Source organism: Lottia gigantea (genome assembly GCF_000327385.1).
Source record: "Lottia gigantea unplaced genomic scaffold LOTGIsca_16, whole genome shotgun sequence".
NCBI classification, from domain to species: Eukaryota; Metazoa; Mollusca; class Gastropoda; family Lottiidae; genus Lottia; species Lottia gigantea.
In genome coordinates this window covers 2427311-2446198 of record NW_008707965.1, presented here as the reverse complement: position 1 = coordinate 2446198, position 18888 = coordinate 2427311, and the positions used below count along the sequence as shown (strand labels likewise).

Below are 18888 nucleotides of genomic sequence, written 5' to 3'. Positions count from 1 at the left end.
TCGCAATGCACTTATTGTTCGTGTCACATTATCCCATTCAAGCAAAGGTTAACAGAATGAAAAGTCAAGAAGGACAGTGTTAGACCTTACTGTAGTGGTTACGTACAAAGCTAATAGCTAATAAAACATTCGAAACGAAACTAATAAAATAAGAACGGAAGTTAGGTTTTCAGAATTAGTTAGTTGAATTGAAGATCTGTTTAAATGTTTTATGGGTATCACTGTCATCACCTCATCCTAATCTTATCCTTCATAAGTTAACTTGAATTCCATTCCTTTTGGGATTGGTTTGGGTTTAAACAAAAATATTATTTTCGGCAATTACTCCTCAAAGCTGTCGAAAGAGGCCTAAATTTTGAAAAAGCCTAAAATTTAATACACTTTCTCAAACCTTTCCACATAGAGAGATGTGGGCGTATAAAAATTGTCATGCTACAATTCGGCTTCCTTCACTTAAAACAATGTTATAATTGTATTCTCATCACGTATGACGATGCAACAATTCTAGTCCCATCAACTATAACAATGCTACAATTGTAGTCCCATCACCTATAACAATGCTACAATTGTGATCCCATCACCTATGACGATGCTACAATTCTAGTCCCATCAACTATAACAATGCTACAATTGTATTCCCATCACCTATGACAATGCAACAATTCTAGTCCCATCAACTATAACAATGCTACAATTCTAGTCCCATCACCTATGACGATGCTACAATTCTAGTCCAATCACCTATAACAATGCAACAATTCTAGTCCCATCAACTATAATAATGCTACAATTCTAGTCCCATCAACTATAACAATGCTACAATTCTAGTCCCATCACCGATTCTACAATTCTATGGAGATGTTACAATATCTATTCTACTTACGTTCAGGCCTTAATGATGCAAAGCAAAGAAAAAAAAAAGCAGAGAAAATTAGTCATGTGGCTAGCAAGAAAACAGAGGAGTGTTGATTTAAGATCTTCATTGCCAGGCATTTCAGAAAGCATTATAAGGAACAATAGCACAAAAAGTAAGCAGAGCCAAACATGTTACAAACCATAATTCATAGGAATGATCAGTTTACTGCTGCTTAAAGGTTAATATAGGCATCACATTTTATCTCTTCATTCAATAAGCCAATCTAGATTGTGTAAAGAGTTACAGTAGAGATAGCAGTTTGCTAAGTTAGTTGTGAGCCAATCTAAAGGCATCATCACAATTGTCAAGGTATTGCAAACTAGACTACAATAGCTTCCTTTCTTGTAACGCTGAGCAATTTGATTCTATTGTACCTTAACAAATTCAGCCAATCAGATTCCTTGACATAAAATCTGTAAACAATAAGCCATAATGTGTACAGTCTTTCTAACGAGGAATCTGATTGGCTGTATTCGCTAGAGTACAATCATTTCGAATCGCTGCATTCCACGATACAAGAAAGGTAACTATTGCAGTCAAGGTATTAGACAAAGTTTGTAATAGCTTGACATTGAGAAGATGATCTAAAGTGTTATAATAAAGAAAGTAAATTGATAGAGTAAAGGTTCTCACTGAATACTGCTCATATCATGCCACCAAGACAGTAGTGTTTCAGATACACAACTCTAATCAGGACACAACTCTAATCAGGACACAACTCTAATCAGGACACAACTCTAATCAGGACACAACTCTAATCAGGACAACTTAAGTTTAGAAAAGGGGGTCATTTTTTTTCAAAAGTTGTACTTTAAGCATTTTATCTCGTGTAATCTCAAGTTATTTTAATAAAGATCTATGTTACTATTATCAGTGAATATCTAGAAAGCAGAAATATTCTTATGGGAAATTTATAAATTTTGTACAATTTATCTCACCTCCATCAAAAAGATCATCTTCAGGTGACAATTTTTTTTTTTAAATATTTAGTGATTTATTATCAAATATGATGTCATAAAATAACCCAGTTTATTGACACCTTTGTTGGAGAAACTCAGAGAATAAGCTTATATCAACTTTATATTCTTAAATCATGGGTAAATGAAATTTGAAATTTGTTTTTTAAAAAAAAGGGCTGGCTCCATTTGGTTAACTTTATAAAAGGCTGTCGATCATAATCTCGTCCAAGGTATGACAAAATCAAGAGTAAAAGTTGTATAGAAGTGAACTCCAAAGAGATTTACTATCAGGTGTTCTGAAAAGAGTAAGCATGCTCTGCTTCGTGAGCTAGTTTGACGTCTTATATTCATTCTCACTCAAAGTAATTGTTAATAACTGCAGATAGCTTCTACATGTAACCTACTAGTAGGATGTTTAACCTGAAGTTGAATTTATGTTCTGGAAAGTGATACAGGTAATCGGAAAAAGTGAGTTATGTAAGCTGATTAGCCCATTTTCAACAAACAAGGGGTAGGTTTAACTAACAAGTTGTACGTAGAAGGGAAAGCCTAACCCTCGACTGTAAATCACAATCTTGTGGTACTGTGTAGGGCACAAAGTCATGATGGAATATTCTGTAATGTCTTGTCTTAGCTTAATGGTTCAGCATCCTACAAGTTATTCCAAACTTGACTTTCTTCATTTCTTCATTATCAAAAACTGTAGATCCAAAAATTGATCGGAGCAACTGCCATAAATAATGATATTTGACTTCTGGTCCTAACTGCTGCCATATCTCATTCAACATGTTCGAGGAATGCATATCGAAGAAATGACCATATATATCCTTTTAAGATGCCACATGGAATCAATGAAATTCAGACTACAGGTGGGAATAGACTAGTTAAGATGTATGGTGTATGGTGGGGAATTATTGATACAGTACAAAATAGAAGAAGTGAACATGCGAGGTAGGGGTCCAGACATAGAGTGGACACGTTTCGCTTCTACTGTATCAATAATCCATCAAGATCTATACACCACATCTTGTTGGACACCTCATCTATTCAAGGCTTTGAAGCTAAGGTAACTTTGCCTATATATATTGACTATATATCCCCCATTCATAACTCTAGCCAGCTAGACACTCCAAGGTAGATAAAACAAGGTGACTTCATGTCACAGGTGAAAATAGACTAGCAGACGACAATGGGACAGGTCTGAACTTGTTTTATAATTATGTAAGACAGCAAATCTACCTGTTTTCACCAAATTTATCAATTCTATCTATAGACATGGGCAGCCTGAACAAACCATATTTATAAGAATATTTCATACTTTCATCTACTAATAATAGATTAAGATAAATTTTCTAGACTATGTATTTGTATTAAGCACAATCGGAAATCCCAGTTCCACAACTATGGTTCTTTTAGTTCGCGAAAAAACTTATTATTTTAATCTAGAGAAGCATGAGTATGTAATCTTCTCTCAGCTGTAAATGGGTACATCATTAATGTCAACATCCCATCCTTCCTTGTCTGATTCCACAAACCAAGAAATGAAATCAGTGGAGTTTTTCCTCCTATCTTTGTGTACCAAATTGACTAAAGAAGACAAGCAACGCTATCCATACAGTGACATAAGCTGACTGGAGATCGCAGGACAGTGCAATGAAGTTAGAAGTGTCAAGACTGGATTTCTGATCATATTATGATATATTTGTTATATTAATTATGTAAAATCTTATGAATAAGATTATCTATTTATTATCTTATTAAGATATCGCTTAAAACAACTGTTAAGATAGATACAATGTTCCCAGAACACCCTGATATCCCCGCCTACTGAGAGATTGTGAATGAACTCCAGTCAGTATATAGATAAATAAACCTTAGCTTTCTCTACCTGTATAAAAGGTGAAAGAAAACTCACTTGAATAGAATTCAACATTATAGGGATACTACCATCAAATTTTCACCTTTTGATAAAGCAGTTACTGTCAGTTACTGGCATATCATATTTTATCAATTAGTGAGTTAAACCTTTGCTTGCTAACCTGAGGGCCCAGGGTTCAATCCCCGCATGGGTCAAGATATACCTTCAGAATTTTGAAACCCAGTTTCCCCCTGTTACTGATACAGGTAAGAAGGCCATGGTTCGGCCAGTTGTTCGGATGGGACAATAAACCAAGGCTCCATGTGCTACAGGCTGTGTACGAGACAAAACCCTTGACAGTTGGAAATCGAAAAAAAAGCAGACTGTTTAGTGAGATCCACAGACTTCTGACTGAAAATTTGAAAACAGGAAATCAGTGAATAAAACCGTTTTAAAATTTCTTGAGTGATATATCAAATCACCATTCTAAGTTTTTGCATTATCAGATTTTATTAAGAAAACTGCTAAAATCAGGTAGAATTCAGCTGATAGGATTTATCATCTGCAACCAACAGATTAATTTTCCTTCAGTATCATGATGTACATGAGTATCAACATATTGGAAAAAGTCTGACTGTCGAATTTTTGTCTCCTCATGTGCCCACAGACTGTGAAACTCTTGACAAGTCTCTAGCATAAAAAGCCTAAAGGTGTTTCTGAACTTCATATTCTGTAAAAAATCATTTATAGTAGAAATAAATTACTTAACAATTACAGTGAAAATATCCCTTTCAATTCTTATATCAATATAGTCTTTATACACCTATCTAGGACATAGCTTAAATATACTGATACCAGCTATTTATAGCACCTGATGAAATTTTCCATGAAATCATTTTTATTTGAAAGTCAATCTTTATAAGGAAGTTAAACTTCAGGTAAGACATTGACATTTTTTAATGAAAACTCCAATTGATGCTGCTGACAAGTGTTTCAGACATAAAGTAATCATCAGTACATACATTCAATTCATACTAGTAGCAACCTTCCGTATGATTTACACTATAGACTTATGCAATACCTGAACCCCATCTTGAGATATATTTAGAGTCTTATGAAATTTCTTTAACAAAATCTACAAATCATTCAAGGAAGGTTTCTTTCTGACTGGATACTAACAAGGATGTTAAGGTAAATTATTTCACCTAGATAATTCACCATATTTTCCACAATATAGGGCTTCATATTCATTCCTCGTATTGGAACCATCGAATGCTAGGCTCATGACGCAAAATACGTCATCAATTCAAAAGATGGCAACCTATGAAGGAATAGCTATATGATGTCACTAAACACTCGTACAACAGTAAAAATATCAGTGGCATTTTAGTAAACTTAGGTGAGGGGGCCACAGAATTTTCAGGGTGGCTACATGCCATTCTTTCACTATGTAAAATGATAACAAATTTGAAAGTGGGGGGGTGGGGGCCAAAGCCACATCAGCCTCTTTTCTGGGAAAGGTTATGACATGGGGTTATGACATATTTCCTGCTAAATGAATCACTTCGAAAACAAAAACCAGGAAATCACAATAAAAATAATGTTTAATTTAAGGGTTATTACCACATGGTAGTTTGAGAGTGAAAATCACTTCATTTATCAAGAGGATCTGCTAATCGAAATAAATGGTCTATTTTTCGTTAAATAGAATTATTATTATATATCTATTTCAATCTTATTTGTTTTACGCTGTTTGTGGTTTATTAAAGGGTGAAATTGTAAACAAGTCTCACTTAATTGATGTCTAATTAAAGGTATTATTATTATTATCATTATGTCCCAAGCTTTAAATGGAAGTTTCCAACCAGGTAGATTCAAAATGTTTTGTAAAAATATACTTACGTCTAGGTGTCTCCTCTGTCATGGATTCCAAAAAATCCTGAGGGGTCATGTATAGAATTCCATGATGTTCTACACTAGCAAACTGACGAAATCTCATCTCTCGATACGTCACTTTTACAGCTGGTTTTACTGTCTCAACCTGTAATATTCAAAATACATTCTTGAAAATACACATTCTTGAAAATATACAGATTATTAAAAATACACATTGTTGTAAAATACACATTATAGAAATACATATTCTTGAAATACATGTTCTTGAAAAATACACATTCTTGAAAATACACATAATGTAAAATACACTTCTTTTAAAAATACATGTAATTGAAAATAAGTACATATAATGGAATATACTGCATGAATATACTAAGTGAATATTTGTTGAAATCCCCGTAACAACTCCTTCTTTATGGTCCTTATGGCTTATTTATTTAACAGAAATTCTGTCAAGGCTCTGATTGGCTGTATTCAGTAGCTTATAATCCAACAAATTGCAGCATTTACAAACTTCTGTGACACACTAGACTATTTTAGTCAATGTTCTGTTTAGCTTGAACACATTGTGATGCATAATATTTATTACTTTCAATGTGTCAATGTGGTTCTAACACCGTCATCGAAACATTGAATATATATTCTATAGAAGTATATATCTAAAGGATTTGTCTTTTTAGTAACAACTTTTGCTTATAATTTGCCATTGAAAGATTAAATTTCATATTGTGTTAATCGCTGACAGTTAGTCTGAAAACCTTGACTTCTGTAAGCAGTAACATTTAGTTGTTGACAGCGGATTGGCAGTGCCCACGATTTGCCAACTCAATCTTCTGTTAGGCCTTAAATTCCTTTTATTTTTTTCTATAATTGGTGGTCTAGCCTTCAGCCAGGCTGAATGAACCACAGTCAGTTCACTATGTCATTTTTATCAACCTTCATAGACAACCTTTTAGGCATTTCTTATGTCTTAGAGTCACATGTGTCAGATTTGTCTTTGTCTTCCAATCTACAGAAGAGCTAACATTTCTTGTCTTGAGTTCCAACGACTGGCAAAGGCACATGAGGAGACAAAAATCTCCAGTCCGTCGTTTTCCACCTTGCGGAGCATGCAATTGAAAGGAAAATGATTCTGATTGGATGATGATGGCCTGTCTTGCAGATGATAAAACTATCGGAGAAAATTATCAAACTGGTTTGATATTATCAATCCTGTCAGAGACATGATAATCTTGTCGTGGAAGCACGGGCACACACAAGATTTTACTCAAGATTCCAGTCAGGGACAAAAATCTCCGACCAAGACCGCTTGTGTGCCCACACCTCTACGTCACATGTGTCAGATTTTCTTAGTTTGTCTTCCAGTCTACATCAAACTAGTCAACATTGCATCATATAATTATAGAAGGCCTGATTAAGTCTTCAAACAAAATGTACTATTAAGTTTCTGGGCTATTAGAGACCAGCGAAGGCGTGCATTGTGCAATGGGTTTAATTTTTTCAAGACATTGCAAGATGTCACAAATGAAAACTCTTTTTTTGTAAAGATAAAGTATTATTTGAAGATTTGAAATGAAATGAAATGAATGGAGTTTTACGTCCCACTTTTCTGCTGCACCATGTGGGCTAATGAAGACGGGTTTAAAGATTTGAACCGACAGACAGTTCAGTGTTTGATTAAGACATGGCTGGCCATTCTTCTTTCATTCTGATACACAGTGAGTTTAATGATAAATATGAATTAAGACTGATCAACTGATGAATGGTAAATTAACCTTCACAGTAGCCAAGACTTATAGCTTGCCTGAATCAATATAAACAAGTTGGATTAACATTTTACTCTGCAATCGCTGGAAGGTACATTTAAAGAGCACAATGAAAAACTTCCTGTTTCTGATGTAAGTATTGACAATAAATAACAGTTAAAATCCGTACAAGCAAGGCAATTCCGGAATTCAAATTCTCGTCTGAAGTATGGCAAAACCGAGAGTAAAAGTTGTATTGCATAGGACTCCTCCAAAGAGAAGTATCATCAGGTGTTTCGAAAAGAGTAAGCATGGTCTGCTTCCGGAGTTCAGAAGGAATTGGTGAGAATGTGTTAACATGCATAACCTCTTTAATGTTATTCCACAATTTGTATGGAAACAGCTGGGTCTAAATGAAATGAAAATAAATGAAGTGAGTTTTAGGTTCTACTTTTCTGCACCTTGTGGGCTAATGAAGATGGGCAACAATATTCAGTGTACAAATTAATACTAAAACTAACGCCAATAACAAATCAAGAGCTAAAGATATGCATCTATATCAAATACAGCCTCAATCAGGATTTGCAGCTTCAGGGCAAAGTTTACGAATTTTCAGTTACTTTCAGCAAGTCATGCTGTTACTTGTTTTATAGAGCTTCCTTTTCACCAACCGTGGCCCTTATGATTTCTTCTTTGATACAGTTAGTTAGTCTTGATTATATTATGTACTTCATGCTTTTCATAGGGCAGATACAAGACACTTCGTCACGTTTCAAAAAAACATCCACAAAACTTAAAAACCCATAAAACATGCATCTCAAACGCACAAACATGAACCTTAAAATCATGGCACAATAATCAACTTGTGAATGGCCACCATAATCTGCCAGACGCAGAACACAAAGTTATTCTTCAATAGGAGTTATCTTTCTTGATTAGATAATTCAGCCATGTTCTTATCAGAATCTTTTGAAGAAGATTGACAGAACTTAGAAAGTTAAACGCCATTTGGTTTTATTGATGGGTGTTTGTTACATGTTAACCCTTTTAACACGGAGTATAAATGAAATAAAACATCATATACCGTACCCTGAACCCTTTGAACACTGAGTGTAAATGAAATATAACATGATATACCCTGAACCCTTTGAACGCAGAGTGTAAATGAAATATAACATGATATACCCTGAACCCTTTGAACGCAGAGTGTAAATGAAATATAACATCATATACCCTGAACCCTTTGAACACTGAGTATTAATGATATAAAACATCATATACCGTACCCTGAACCCTTTGAACACAGAGTGTACCGGTAAATGAAATAAAACATCATATACCCTTAACCCTTTGAACACTGAGTGTAAATGAAATAAAATGTCATATACCCTTAACCCTTTGAACACTGAGTGTAAATGAAATAAAACGTCATATGCCAGAAACTCAGAAGTGCATGAAGTTAACGTTGTGTGACGTCACATGGTAAAGGCTGCTATACTAGTAGCTCCGCTACATATTGCATTATAAATTAGTTGGTAGGTTTGAAAAGTTACTTATTAAGTATCTTCAGATACCATTTACCACTTAAAGAACAAAAAAAGATTCAATGGTCACAGTCACCTGATTTTCACCCACCGACCGAGATTAGAACCCAGGAACACCACGTAACCAAGCAAATAATTTTGTTTCTAACTATTTAACTGCTCAGGGCTTCACAGCCAGTAGGGTATTTAGGGCGAGGACCTTATTCTGAAGTGAAAATTAAAACCTCTAAGAGCTCAAAATTCATCTTAGGCCGTCTGAAATCTGATGGCTTCTGGGGGCTTTGGCCTTTTGAGAATCAACTAGATACGCATCTGATTACAGTTCATCATCAAATGATATAATAGACTATGTTTCTCAAGGGGAAACAAAAACCAAGAGACACTGCTGCAGTATGAGTCAATTTTTTAACTTTCAAACATGAATAATTATTGAAGGCTCAAATTTCGACGATGAGCTGTGAACACTATCTCTGATTATGTAAGCTGAAAAAATTCCTATTTCTGAAACTAAGTAATGATTGGTTTAACGGATAGTGAAGGTGCTCCTTCCACAACTAAATCATTTGGTTAAATGAAGAAAAATATTGGATATTCTTTGAAATATATGAATGCAACAATATCTGCACTCCTAACAAAATAACGAGGACCCTTTTATTATCAAGCCATTGTATTGTATTGTATTGTATTGTATTGTATTGTATTGTAATGTTCTTGTGGGGTCTAAATAGTCCCCTACACCTCGCTATATATATACTATCTGCACCTATTACTTTAACATGAGTCAAATAGGGGCCAATTATCAAACAATAGAGAGACAAACAATGCCTATTCACACAACTGTTAAACAGTGGGTGATTAATAGAACGAAAATGCTGAAATCATTAAGCGTATACATATTGGAATTTAACGTCCCTCAATAGTATGGAGACAATGGAAAGGAATTTATGACTGTGTGGTCTAAAATAAAGGGCTGGGTCTACCCCTCCCTCCACATTACCCACTAGTAATTTTATGAGAGAATAATGATCCCTCATTATACCAACAATACAGGGGTTTATAAGTGTGAGGTCTAAGGATTGGGCCCTATACTCGACTTAACAATAAATGATCTCAGTCAATGAGCATGTAGAAACCTTGAATGAAAGTTATTCTTTTAGCCTTCAATAAAGCTTAATAAATTTCACAGAGATCATTCAGTATTTTTTAATCACTTTTGTTAATAGCCAAAACGATGACGACAAACTACTGTAAATCTTTGTGCAGTATCTGATGGTGATTATTGATACAGTATAGAGGAGTAGAAGTTAATCATGCCTGCACCGAACACCACATGCAATAACATACGTACCTCGTCTATACACGGCTTCAGAATTTAACAAGCGTGGGATCTAGGATTGGATGAAATCTCAAACCATACATATTGTTCTGATGGGTATTTTGATGCTTTAAGTAAAAGTTTTCCCTTACACACTCATAAAGACAAAATCATTATGGAAAAAAATGAAAATAAAATTAAATGGAGTTTTACATCCTTCTTGCTGCATCTGATTGGGGTGGTGAAGAAGGGCACCTTCGTACAGTGTGCAATGAGGGTAATTTTGCCAGGAGAGCAGCATTTGCCTTCTTTTTCAATTTGTAACCGTCAAGGACAGCCTTAAGTACACAGGGCCTCGGTTTATTGTCCTATCAGAACGACTAGACGCTTTTTCCATGTCAGAAGAATCCAAAAGTAAGCTTATTCCTTAAAATTGAATGGAAAGCTTCCCTAGATGTTGATTTACAATCTCAAATATGATCTTAAGCTCAAAATATACTAAAGAATCATGACCTAAACAAATGATACAATTCTATTTCATACATGTATAGTAATTGCTTGGCCTTGCTTCTTAAAATACGATTTAAATATCTGAGCAACACATTGATTCTCTAAAATGGTACGGCGACGACTTCCATATTGTAGTTATTTCTTGGCATTGCTTTTTAAAATATGATTTAAAATACTGGTATCTAAATTCCTGGGACGTGAGCAGCACATTATGTCTGGGCAGGTTTCATCACGTTTTATAGTGCATCAGACACCATATGGCCAAGGTGCAGCAGTACTTCATCAATCGTCAGATCAAAGAAAACCAGAAATAAACCATTATTATTGATTAACGAGGTAAAAAAATAATAAAAACTGTGGTAGGTTTACCTTGTTTTTATTCCTTATAATTGCCATGGAAAATTTAAAACCTTTCATCTTTGCTGCAGATCAAAAACAAAGACATTAACATCTCAGTGAGGCTTTAATACGTGTAGCAATGTGCTAGCAAAATGAAAACACGAAATACTGCTTTCTGATTAGTCGATAATTAGTTACTAGGAGTAAACATTTTTATTTTTGTTCTCATTTCGTGAATTCTGCCAGAATCGTACCCATTAACCTGTCTGCTAGGTCTTCATACCTGATACAAGTTGTCATGAACAATGTCAGATAAAAACTGAATGGCATGAACAATGTCAGACTACTACAACTTTTAGAAGTATATATATATAACAAACACAAGACAATATTATTTTTAATCAAATTCCCAGATAATGTTTCAACACAATCTACAGTGTCGTCATCAGAAGAACAAGCCCACGTGTAAATTGTGTTGAAACATTAGATGCTTAATTTCATTAAAGAAATGTGCTTATTCCGTAATATTGTCTTATGTTTGTAATCTGAACAATACCAACAGCAATTCTGCCATTAGTGTCTGTCACTCTATCAGTAGTGTTGGCTTGGTCAACCTCATATTTTAACTTCCTGCATTCTACTCTATATCACAACTACAGCAATTTTGTCAGTAAATGGTAAACTTTGCTCAGATTAGGCCAGTTGCTAACAATTATTCAAAATTCAGTTGCTCCAAGATGCTACCAGTTGCAAGGCCTACTCTGAACTGACCCCTTTCCCCACAGAAAGCTTTTTCAAAACCTATTAGATTAGTCAGCAATAGCAACCAACTGTCTGATTGCCTGTTAGATCATCATCTGTTGACCTTTACACAATGGCAGCCATAGATCTCTAATGTAACTTAATGATGTCATAACTGAAAGATCTTCTCTCACCCCCAACTTGATCTCTTGGGTGGCATCATTACACTGGGGTGGCTTCACCATGGGAGGCCATCTCCAGGCAGCCCAAAAATATTTTATTCATGACAAAATTCATGCCAAAATAACAGCTCAATCATCTACTAACTGGGTGACTACAGTGCAGCCCTCCCACTCACCAGGCTAAGTTGTGTCACTATTATTTCACTATATCTAACTGCAGAAGCATACATAGAGGACTTAACTTTGGATTGTCTTGAAACTTAGTGTACGGTGGGTGGCTTCTCTACTGATATTTAACTATTAATGGTCCATCTGTAGAGATTAACTTTGTGTTGTCTTCCACCTTTATGTACATGTTTATTTTTCATGGGTGGCACTAAGATCTTTTCCTCGTGATACAAGACTCCAAAAAACTATTTAACCTGTCCATCTTGTATCAATTCTAACTGCCACATCATAGTGATGTATATTCTCAAGCGGCCAATGACATCATAATATTTGAAATACAACGTTTTATTTTACTCACAATCATGAGTTGAAAGTCTGTCCATCTTTTATTCATTCTTCCAGTGATCTATCACCTAAAAACCTTTCAGTGTATCATATGATAGAGATCAATCTTACCTCCCTCTGTGATATTAGTACTGAGTTTTCTCTATCAATAGTCAACGTACTGTAGAATATTCTCATTGTTGATTTCTCAGTCCCCGTTCAATGAGATTGTTAACTTTGCTCATATGTCTTGAGTCCTGTATCCAAAAGTTAACTGTTTGAACACCGAGTGTAAATGAAATAAAATGGCATATACCCTACACTCCAAGTGATAATTATAACTAAATGCGTATGACGTTAACTTGAAAATATATTGCTTAGATATATGGTCAATAAACCAAAGTGTAACTTCCATTTTCATGACTAGTGAGGACACTGTATCGATTACATTCATTAAGTTTACTAGTAATGGTTTCTAAAGAGGTATGACATGCCTACTCTACCAGGCCACCTGTCTTCATTAGCCCATATAGTGTAGAATAGTAGGATGTAAAACTCCATTTCATTTCCAGAACACCTGAAGTCTGCAACTCTGTTTGTCCACTTGGTTACTTTATCAGAGAATATGCATTGCAACTGACAATATTTGGTATCTGTATTGCTTTAGTAGTTATGTATAATATGTTTCAACTACTCATACAATCTGATAGATAGAAAGGCAAGGCAGGTTCACTCTTATGGAACACTTGATGCCACTCTCTAACTGTGACACATTGTCAGCATTGCCACTGAATTGCTTAAATAGTTATATATCATACCACTATATACTATACATGTATATTATTTACCACTAGTAGTTGCTAGTTTGTAAGGCAAGATATGATGCATACTCTACTGAAACACCTGATGCCACACTGCAAATGTGTTTGTCGGCCCATTAAAACCATTGTTCTGTCATAGAAGTTACTTTGATATTTGTATTGCTTTATTTAGATCTATATTGAGCTATGTTTTGTCTACCAATAATAAAACTATGGAGAACTTCTCAAGAAGTTATTACAATGTAACATTTTTCTTCTCACTATTTAGGTTTATATTGTTTACAAAAAATACACATTATTTCCCAGCTTGAATTTGGTAAAAAAACAACAAGTATCATCTGAATGGAATAGCTAACATACATTCTCTACAGCAATGTTTCTATTAAAGGAGAGTACTCACTTTTTGTTCATTATATAAAATTACTTTTCCATGTTGTTTCATATAAAGTGGCACAATGACAGAAAAATATGCTTCAAATTATCAAGCTATTACAAACTGTCTCTAATACCTTGACTTCATGGGGCTCTTTTCTTGTATCAATAAAGCAGTGATTTGAATGGATTGTATGCCAGAGAATAAAGCCAATTAGAGAGACATAAAGACTGAAAACTGAATATTGTTTTTTTGTTTTCAACAGACAAAAATCTGACATTTGCATCTGGAAAGAAACTAAAAAGCCTTAATTTTTCCATAAAATGACAGTGGGACAATCTCTTTAATATGTCCCACCTCAAATAGTTGAGATATTGTAGACAAAAATAATATTGAGAAAAGAAAGGGAAGGAATACTTTCAGTTGTAATGTATCTTACTTTTAATGTAATCAAAACATCAACTTTACCAGATATAAACAAACATTAGTTCACTTGAACTTAAGTCATTTCTTACTATGTTACGATTGCTTTACAAGGGCAATAACTCTCAACCAAAATCTGATCATTTGAGTACCGGTATTAAATTTTCATTAGAAGCATTTTATGTTAAAATATTGAAAACATCATTAACTATTTTGTCACCATAATTCAATCAAACAAGGGCAATAACTCATGACCGATATTTGATTATGTTTCTGACTTGTAATGTACTGGTATCTTAATAGTAATTAATTCATCAACTATTGAAAACGGTTACATATACAATGATATATATATATATATCACACTCACAACTGATATAATGGTACGATTGTTTTAGACCAAGGCAAGGTCCCAAATTACTTTAAGTAAGCTTACAGGTACATAATGAAAAATAAAAACAGTTGAAGAGCTGTTATAACATCTTATCAAAGTCCTAAATGGTGTCATCAAGATTGATAAAAGGTTAAATATTTCATATTTTGGTGTGAATCGGGCTTCAGACAACAATTATTTCTTGCCATTGTTCTTGAAAATTTCACACAGGGTTTATTTTGAAAGGAAAGCTGTCAAAACTAGCACACATTTGCTAAATACGGTGGCTGTAAACACCATGATTGGGTCAACAATACCATTTAATATCCTATTGTCTTTAAGCTACTGTTTCAGTAATTGATTTCAGACCTCTATATAATTGGCTTTCAAAACACTTTTCACAGTTTGAAGGCCAAAACAAACAAGTCTACTCCAGTATTGGTATTATTTTATTGCTTTGCTGCACCATGGTTTTGTTTGGACACAATTATCATTTTAGTCTTGTTTGTTCTTTTATCAATAAATTTGTTTAAATTCTTAGATATAAGATAACTACCTGGTATGGTTACAATATGGAATGTTTCTGTTGATTCAATGAAAAGCAATAAAAGACTTGAATGAATATCAAAATCAAACTAGATCAAAAGTTATTTTTATTTAAATGCTTGTCCATTTTCTAAACGTTACGTGGTACTGGCCAACACATTTTTGTTTACACTTTTAACTGTTGCAGACTTACTCATGAGTGTCCGTCCCTTTGATGTCACCGCCAGCCATTCGAATTTCTGCCTTCTCCAAATCTGGAGTTTTGCGATGCGAACAAATGGTGCATTCCTAGAAGCATTATTAACATAAATTCACCAGTGAAAATTTTCAAAAAAATCTTAACCCAGTCTTTTCAAACCTGATCAAGGTACACAATGGACAGGGGGTGGGGACAGGATCTATGGGTGACACCCTAGACAAAAAATCACAGATCCAATCAAAAGGGATTTAGTTAATCCTGTTTAGACTAATGTATAATCATGATCTATTTAGAGTAATCATTACCTGATTTAGCCCCTTTTCTGGAGTTATCTGTTTATAACACATTAACACATAGAAGATATATTTAGCCTGCTTTTATCAAAATTAGAAATTGTTTAAACTGTGAGAGCATTTTTAATTTCTGATTCTTTTTTGTTGTCTTATGTCAGTTACTTCTACATTACTATACTAGAAAAATTGATTCAAATACCTTAAGCTTATTCTACACTAAATAAAATAAAACAGATTTCATTCATGTTTACTTTGTTACATTTTATCAAAATAATGGCAAATAAACTTATACATTGAGGTAAGAAACAATGGTCATGTTAAAGGGACAGATGCAACATTTTTGGAGGGATTGATTTGAGTATTTAAAATATGTAAATTGTCTTCAGAAGCACTGGTTCATTGAGTTGTCATTTTAACATTCAATCACGAATAATTCTGGACACACATGGATTTGAAGGCTCAAATTTGGACAATAACTGATTGACTTAGCTAAAAAATTATCATTTCTGAGACAAAGGTGTGATTTTTCAAAGAGAATGGCACTTCTGTCCCTTTAAGTTAAGGTTAAAATCCAAGCACCTTATCGGCTAGCAGAATGAGCTATCCCACTTTCTATTTTTGGCAGGGGATTTGAACAAATTTGCAGAAGTTAAAGTAAATACCAGCTATCATCCGGCTGTCCCATATCCCAATATGAGGTTTAGCCTATTTTAATAAAACAACAATAATTTAGACTTTAGTACCTGTATCTATCAGCTTCAATTAGAAATCTTATCAATCCATCAAAAAGTGAAATTTTTGATAAGATAAGCCCCTATCATTGTTGGCTAGAAATTGCCGGATAATTATTAAGACGTCATGACGTCAAACAACATGTCACAAATCAGAGCCGAGTGTCACACCTGTCACTAAACTACCGTACCTCTGTACCACAGTAGGATTCAAAATATTTCGTTACCGTACCATACCGTAAATCACTTATTTTTTCAAATTGCACAAATGTTTCTATTTAGATTCATTTTTCGTATGAGCTAGAAAGATTTCATAAAAAGGACAGTTTTATGAGGGTTGAGGCTTGTTGCTAAGCCGCCATTGCTGGGTCTTTGCTATGAGTTTGAGGAGCTTTGGAAAGGGCCATGAGAAAAATACTAGCTTCTAAGCTAAGTCCATTTGGGTATAGACAGTGCACATTTATGTTGAGCTCTTTCATTCATGTCGGTCTACAATATTTTGGACAAACTTTTGAAAAATTTGAAACAAACACACCAGGGAACATGTAGCAATGTACAAAGACAAGGCTTGGCTAGAGACTTAACCTAAAAATGTGTCATCCAGCTTCTGTCAGAATCCATGGTCACACCTACATAATGCATGATGACAGCAAACACACGTCACCTATCAGAGGCTGAGTGGACAAACTGCCCATGACTCACGGCTACTAATGACAGATTCATCGGTCCACTCGACCATCATTTTATTGCACTTCTGGAGAATTTCTCAGCTTCCCGCCAATCCCTCAATAAGCTTATTTCAACATCTTTGCATTCACTCACCTCTTTTTTATCTTTGGCATAAAGTTTTGGAACAAAATCTGTATATTTGAAAGATTTGTATGCTAAAAAACTGCATCCTCCAACACCAACACTCACTACACATCCAGTCAAAAACACATTTCTCGTAGAATGTTGTTGATTACTCGAAATCAGTTTACCTGTCAGTGGCCATTTTCGACCGAATACTCTTCGAAAAGCCATTTTCCTAATTATCAATACTTTGCAATAATTTTACGGATGTTTATAGCCTACTCAAAAACTTAATCCACTCCTACATTATCCTTAATTAGGTAAACAAGTAGTAAATTTAATTGTATTTTATCAACACTCCAAATATCGTCGGCGGAAGATGGAGCTGTCGCGCATGCGTGGTTCAGCAATAATTGCCCCCATATAATAAGCTAGTCTCGAGCCAAACTATCATTCAGGCTACACTTTCAGTCATAGAAACGTTCAAAAACTTGGCAAATAGTTACACAAAACACGCTTTATGGAATTTTAAACGATTTAGTGTTTGGATTTAACAATTGATAAATTAGTGGAACTCTTCGTGTGTGTGGACATTTATGAAATTATATATTTGATAAGTTTTGAAAGATAGGGCCTACCCTACGATAAAGCCAGTGGTATATAGATATATAAGCAAGATTGGATATATAATATATGTGTACCGGATGGTTATAAGTAAAAATCCTTTATTCAATGTAAGTAAAAATCAAACATTTTACAATACGCTTCAATATTTATTTAACACCATTTTCAAATTATATTTGGGGTTTTTAAAGACCGACTTTTTCATCGTATAACTTTTAGTTTAGCGAAATTAAAAGTTTTGCGCAAAATGTAATTTATGATTTTACTGAATCAGTTTCTTTTATTTTAACTGTTTTTGAAATTTTTAGTCTCATGAAATAGGCCATTAACTTGCCCTAAATGGGTTCGATCCTGGATTCGATTTGCCTAATGACGTTAAAGCTTTGTGTGTTTTATTGCCCTTTCTAGTATTGAAAAATTACTTACATTATCTATATAGTTATACAAATAGGAATACAATGTCCTTGTTTCGATTTCCCAAAAAATTTGAATAAAACCTTCTTATAATGTCGATTTGACAATTGAGATCAATTATCAGCGCCCAGGAGTAGGGGGAGTGGGAGGGGGTGGGAGAAGTGTCGATTATTTTACCTTTTACTTATATAATTATCGTTTCAAGTTATTAGTTAGCAAGTTATCAGTTTTAGTCATCTGATAGTAACAAGAGTCAAGCAGTCTATAAAAAAAAAACTTCTATAAGTACCAACCAAGGTCACTGAATATTTTGATTCGCTTTCAAGTTGGTGGGAAAACGAAATGAAATATAACTCATAAAAGCACTGGCCTGGGTCGTATCGGAGATTTGGTCTTACAGTGAACAGAATATAGTGAAATACTATGGCATAAGAGCGACGGATTGATTATCCAAAACGCACCATGATTTAGTAAAATACTTTATCTCTTAAAAGCGACGAGTTGTTTGACCGAAACGCACTATACCGTAGTAAAATACCATCGCCTATAACAACGACGATTGTTTGCCCGAAAAGCAACATAATTTAGCAAATAAAAGCGACGGGTTAATTATCCAAAACACAGAATACTAGAGTAAACGACCATCAGATATGAAGCCACTAATACGATAAATATAGCTTGTCTCTTGTAGAAAAAAGAAGCGTAATGTCTTATCATTGTTTAGTTAAATAACATAGACAATATGATAAACATCAACTGGGACAAATATTAGCTTATTTCTTTACTACCGAATATATATGTT

The 18888-nt window shown here is 34.3% G+C and overlaps 1 protein-coding gene across 1 annotated transcript in view; it reads right to left on the bottom strand.

The window, feature by feature from the left end:
- The window catches only part of LOTGIDRAFT_230996 (hypothetical protein), a 104516-nt gene extending 87070 nt beyond the window's left edge, over positions 1–17446 (bottom strand). The window contains exons 1-2 of the mRNA XM_009051008.1: positions 17079–17446; positions 5636–5774 (exon numbers count right to left, since the gene is read on the bottom strand). Coding sequence (XP_009049256.1) covers positions 5636–5774; positions 17079–17279 — 340 coding nt within the window. The 5' untranslated portion in view covers positions 17280–17446. The remainder of the gene's footprint in view (positions 1–5635; positions 5775–17078) is intronic.
- Positions 17447–18888: the final 1442 nt, after the last annotated feature.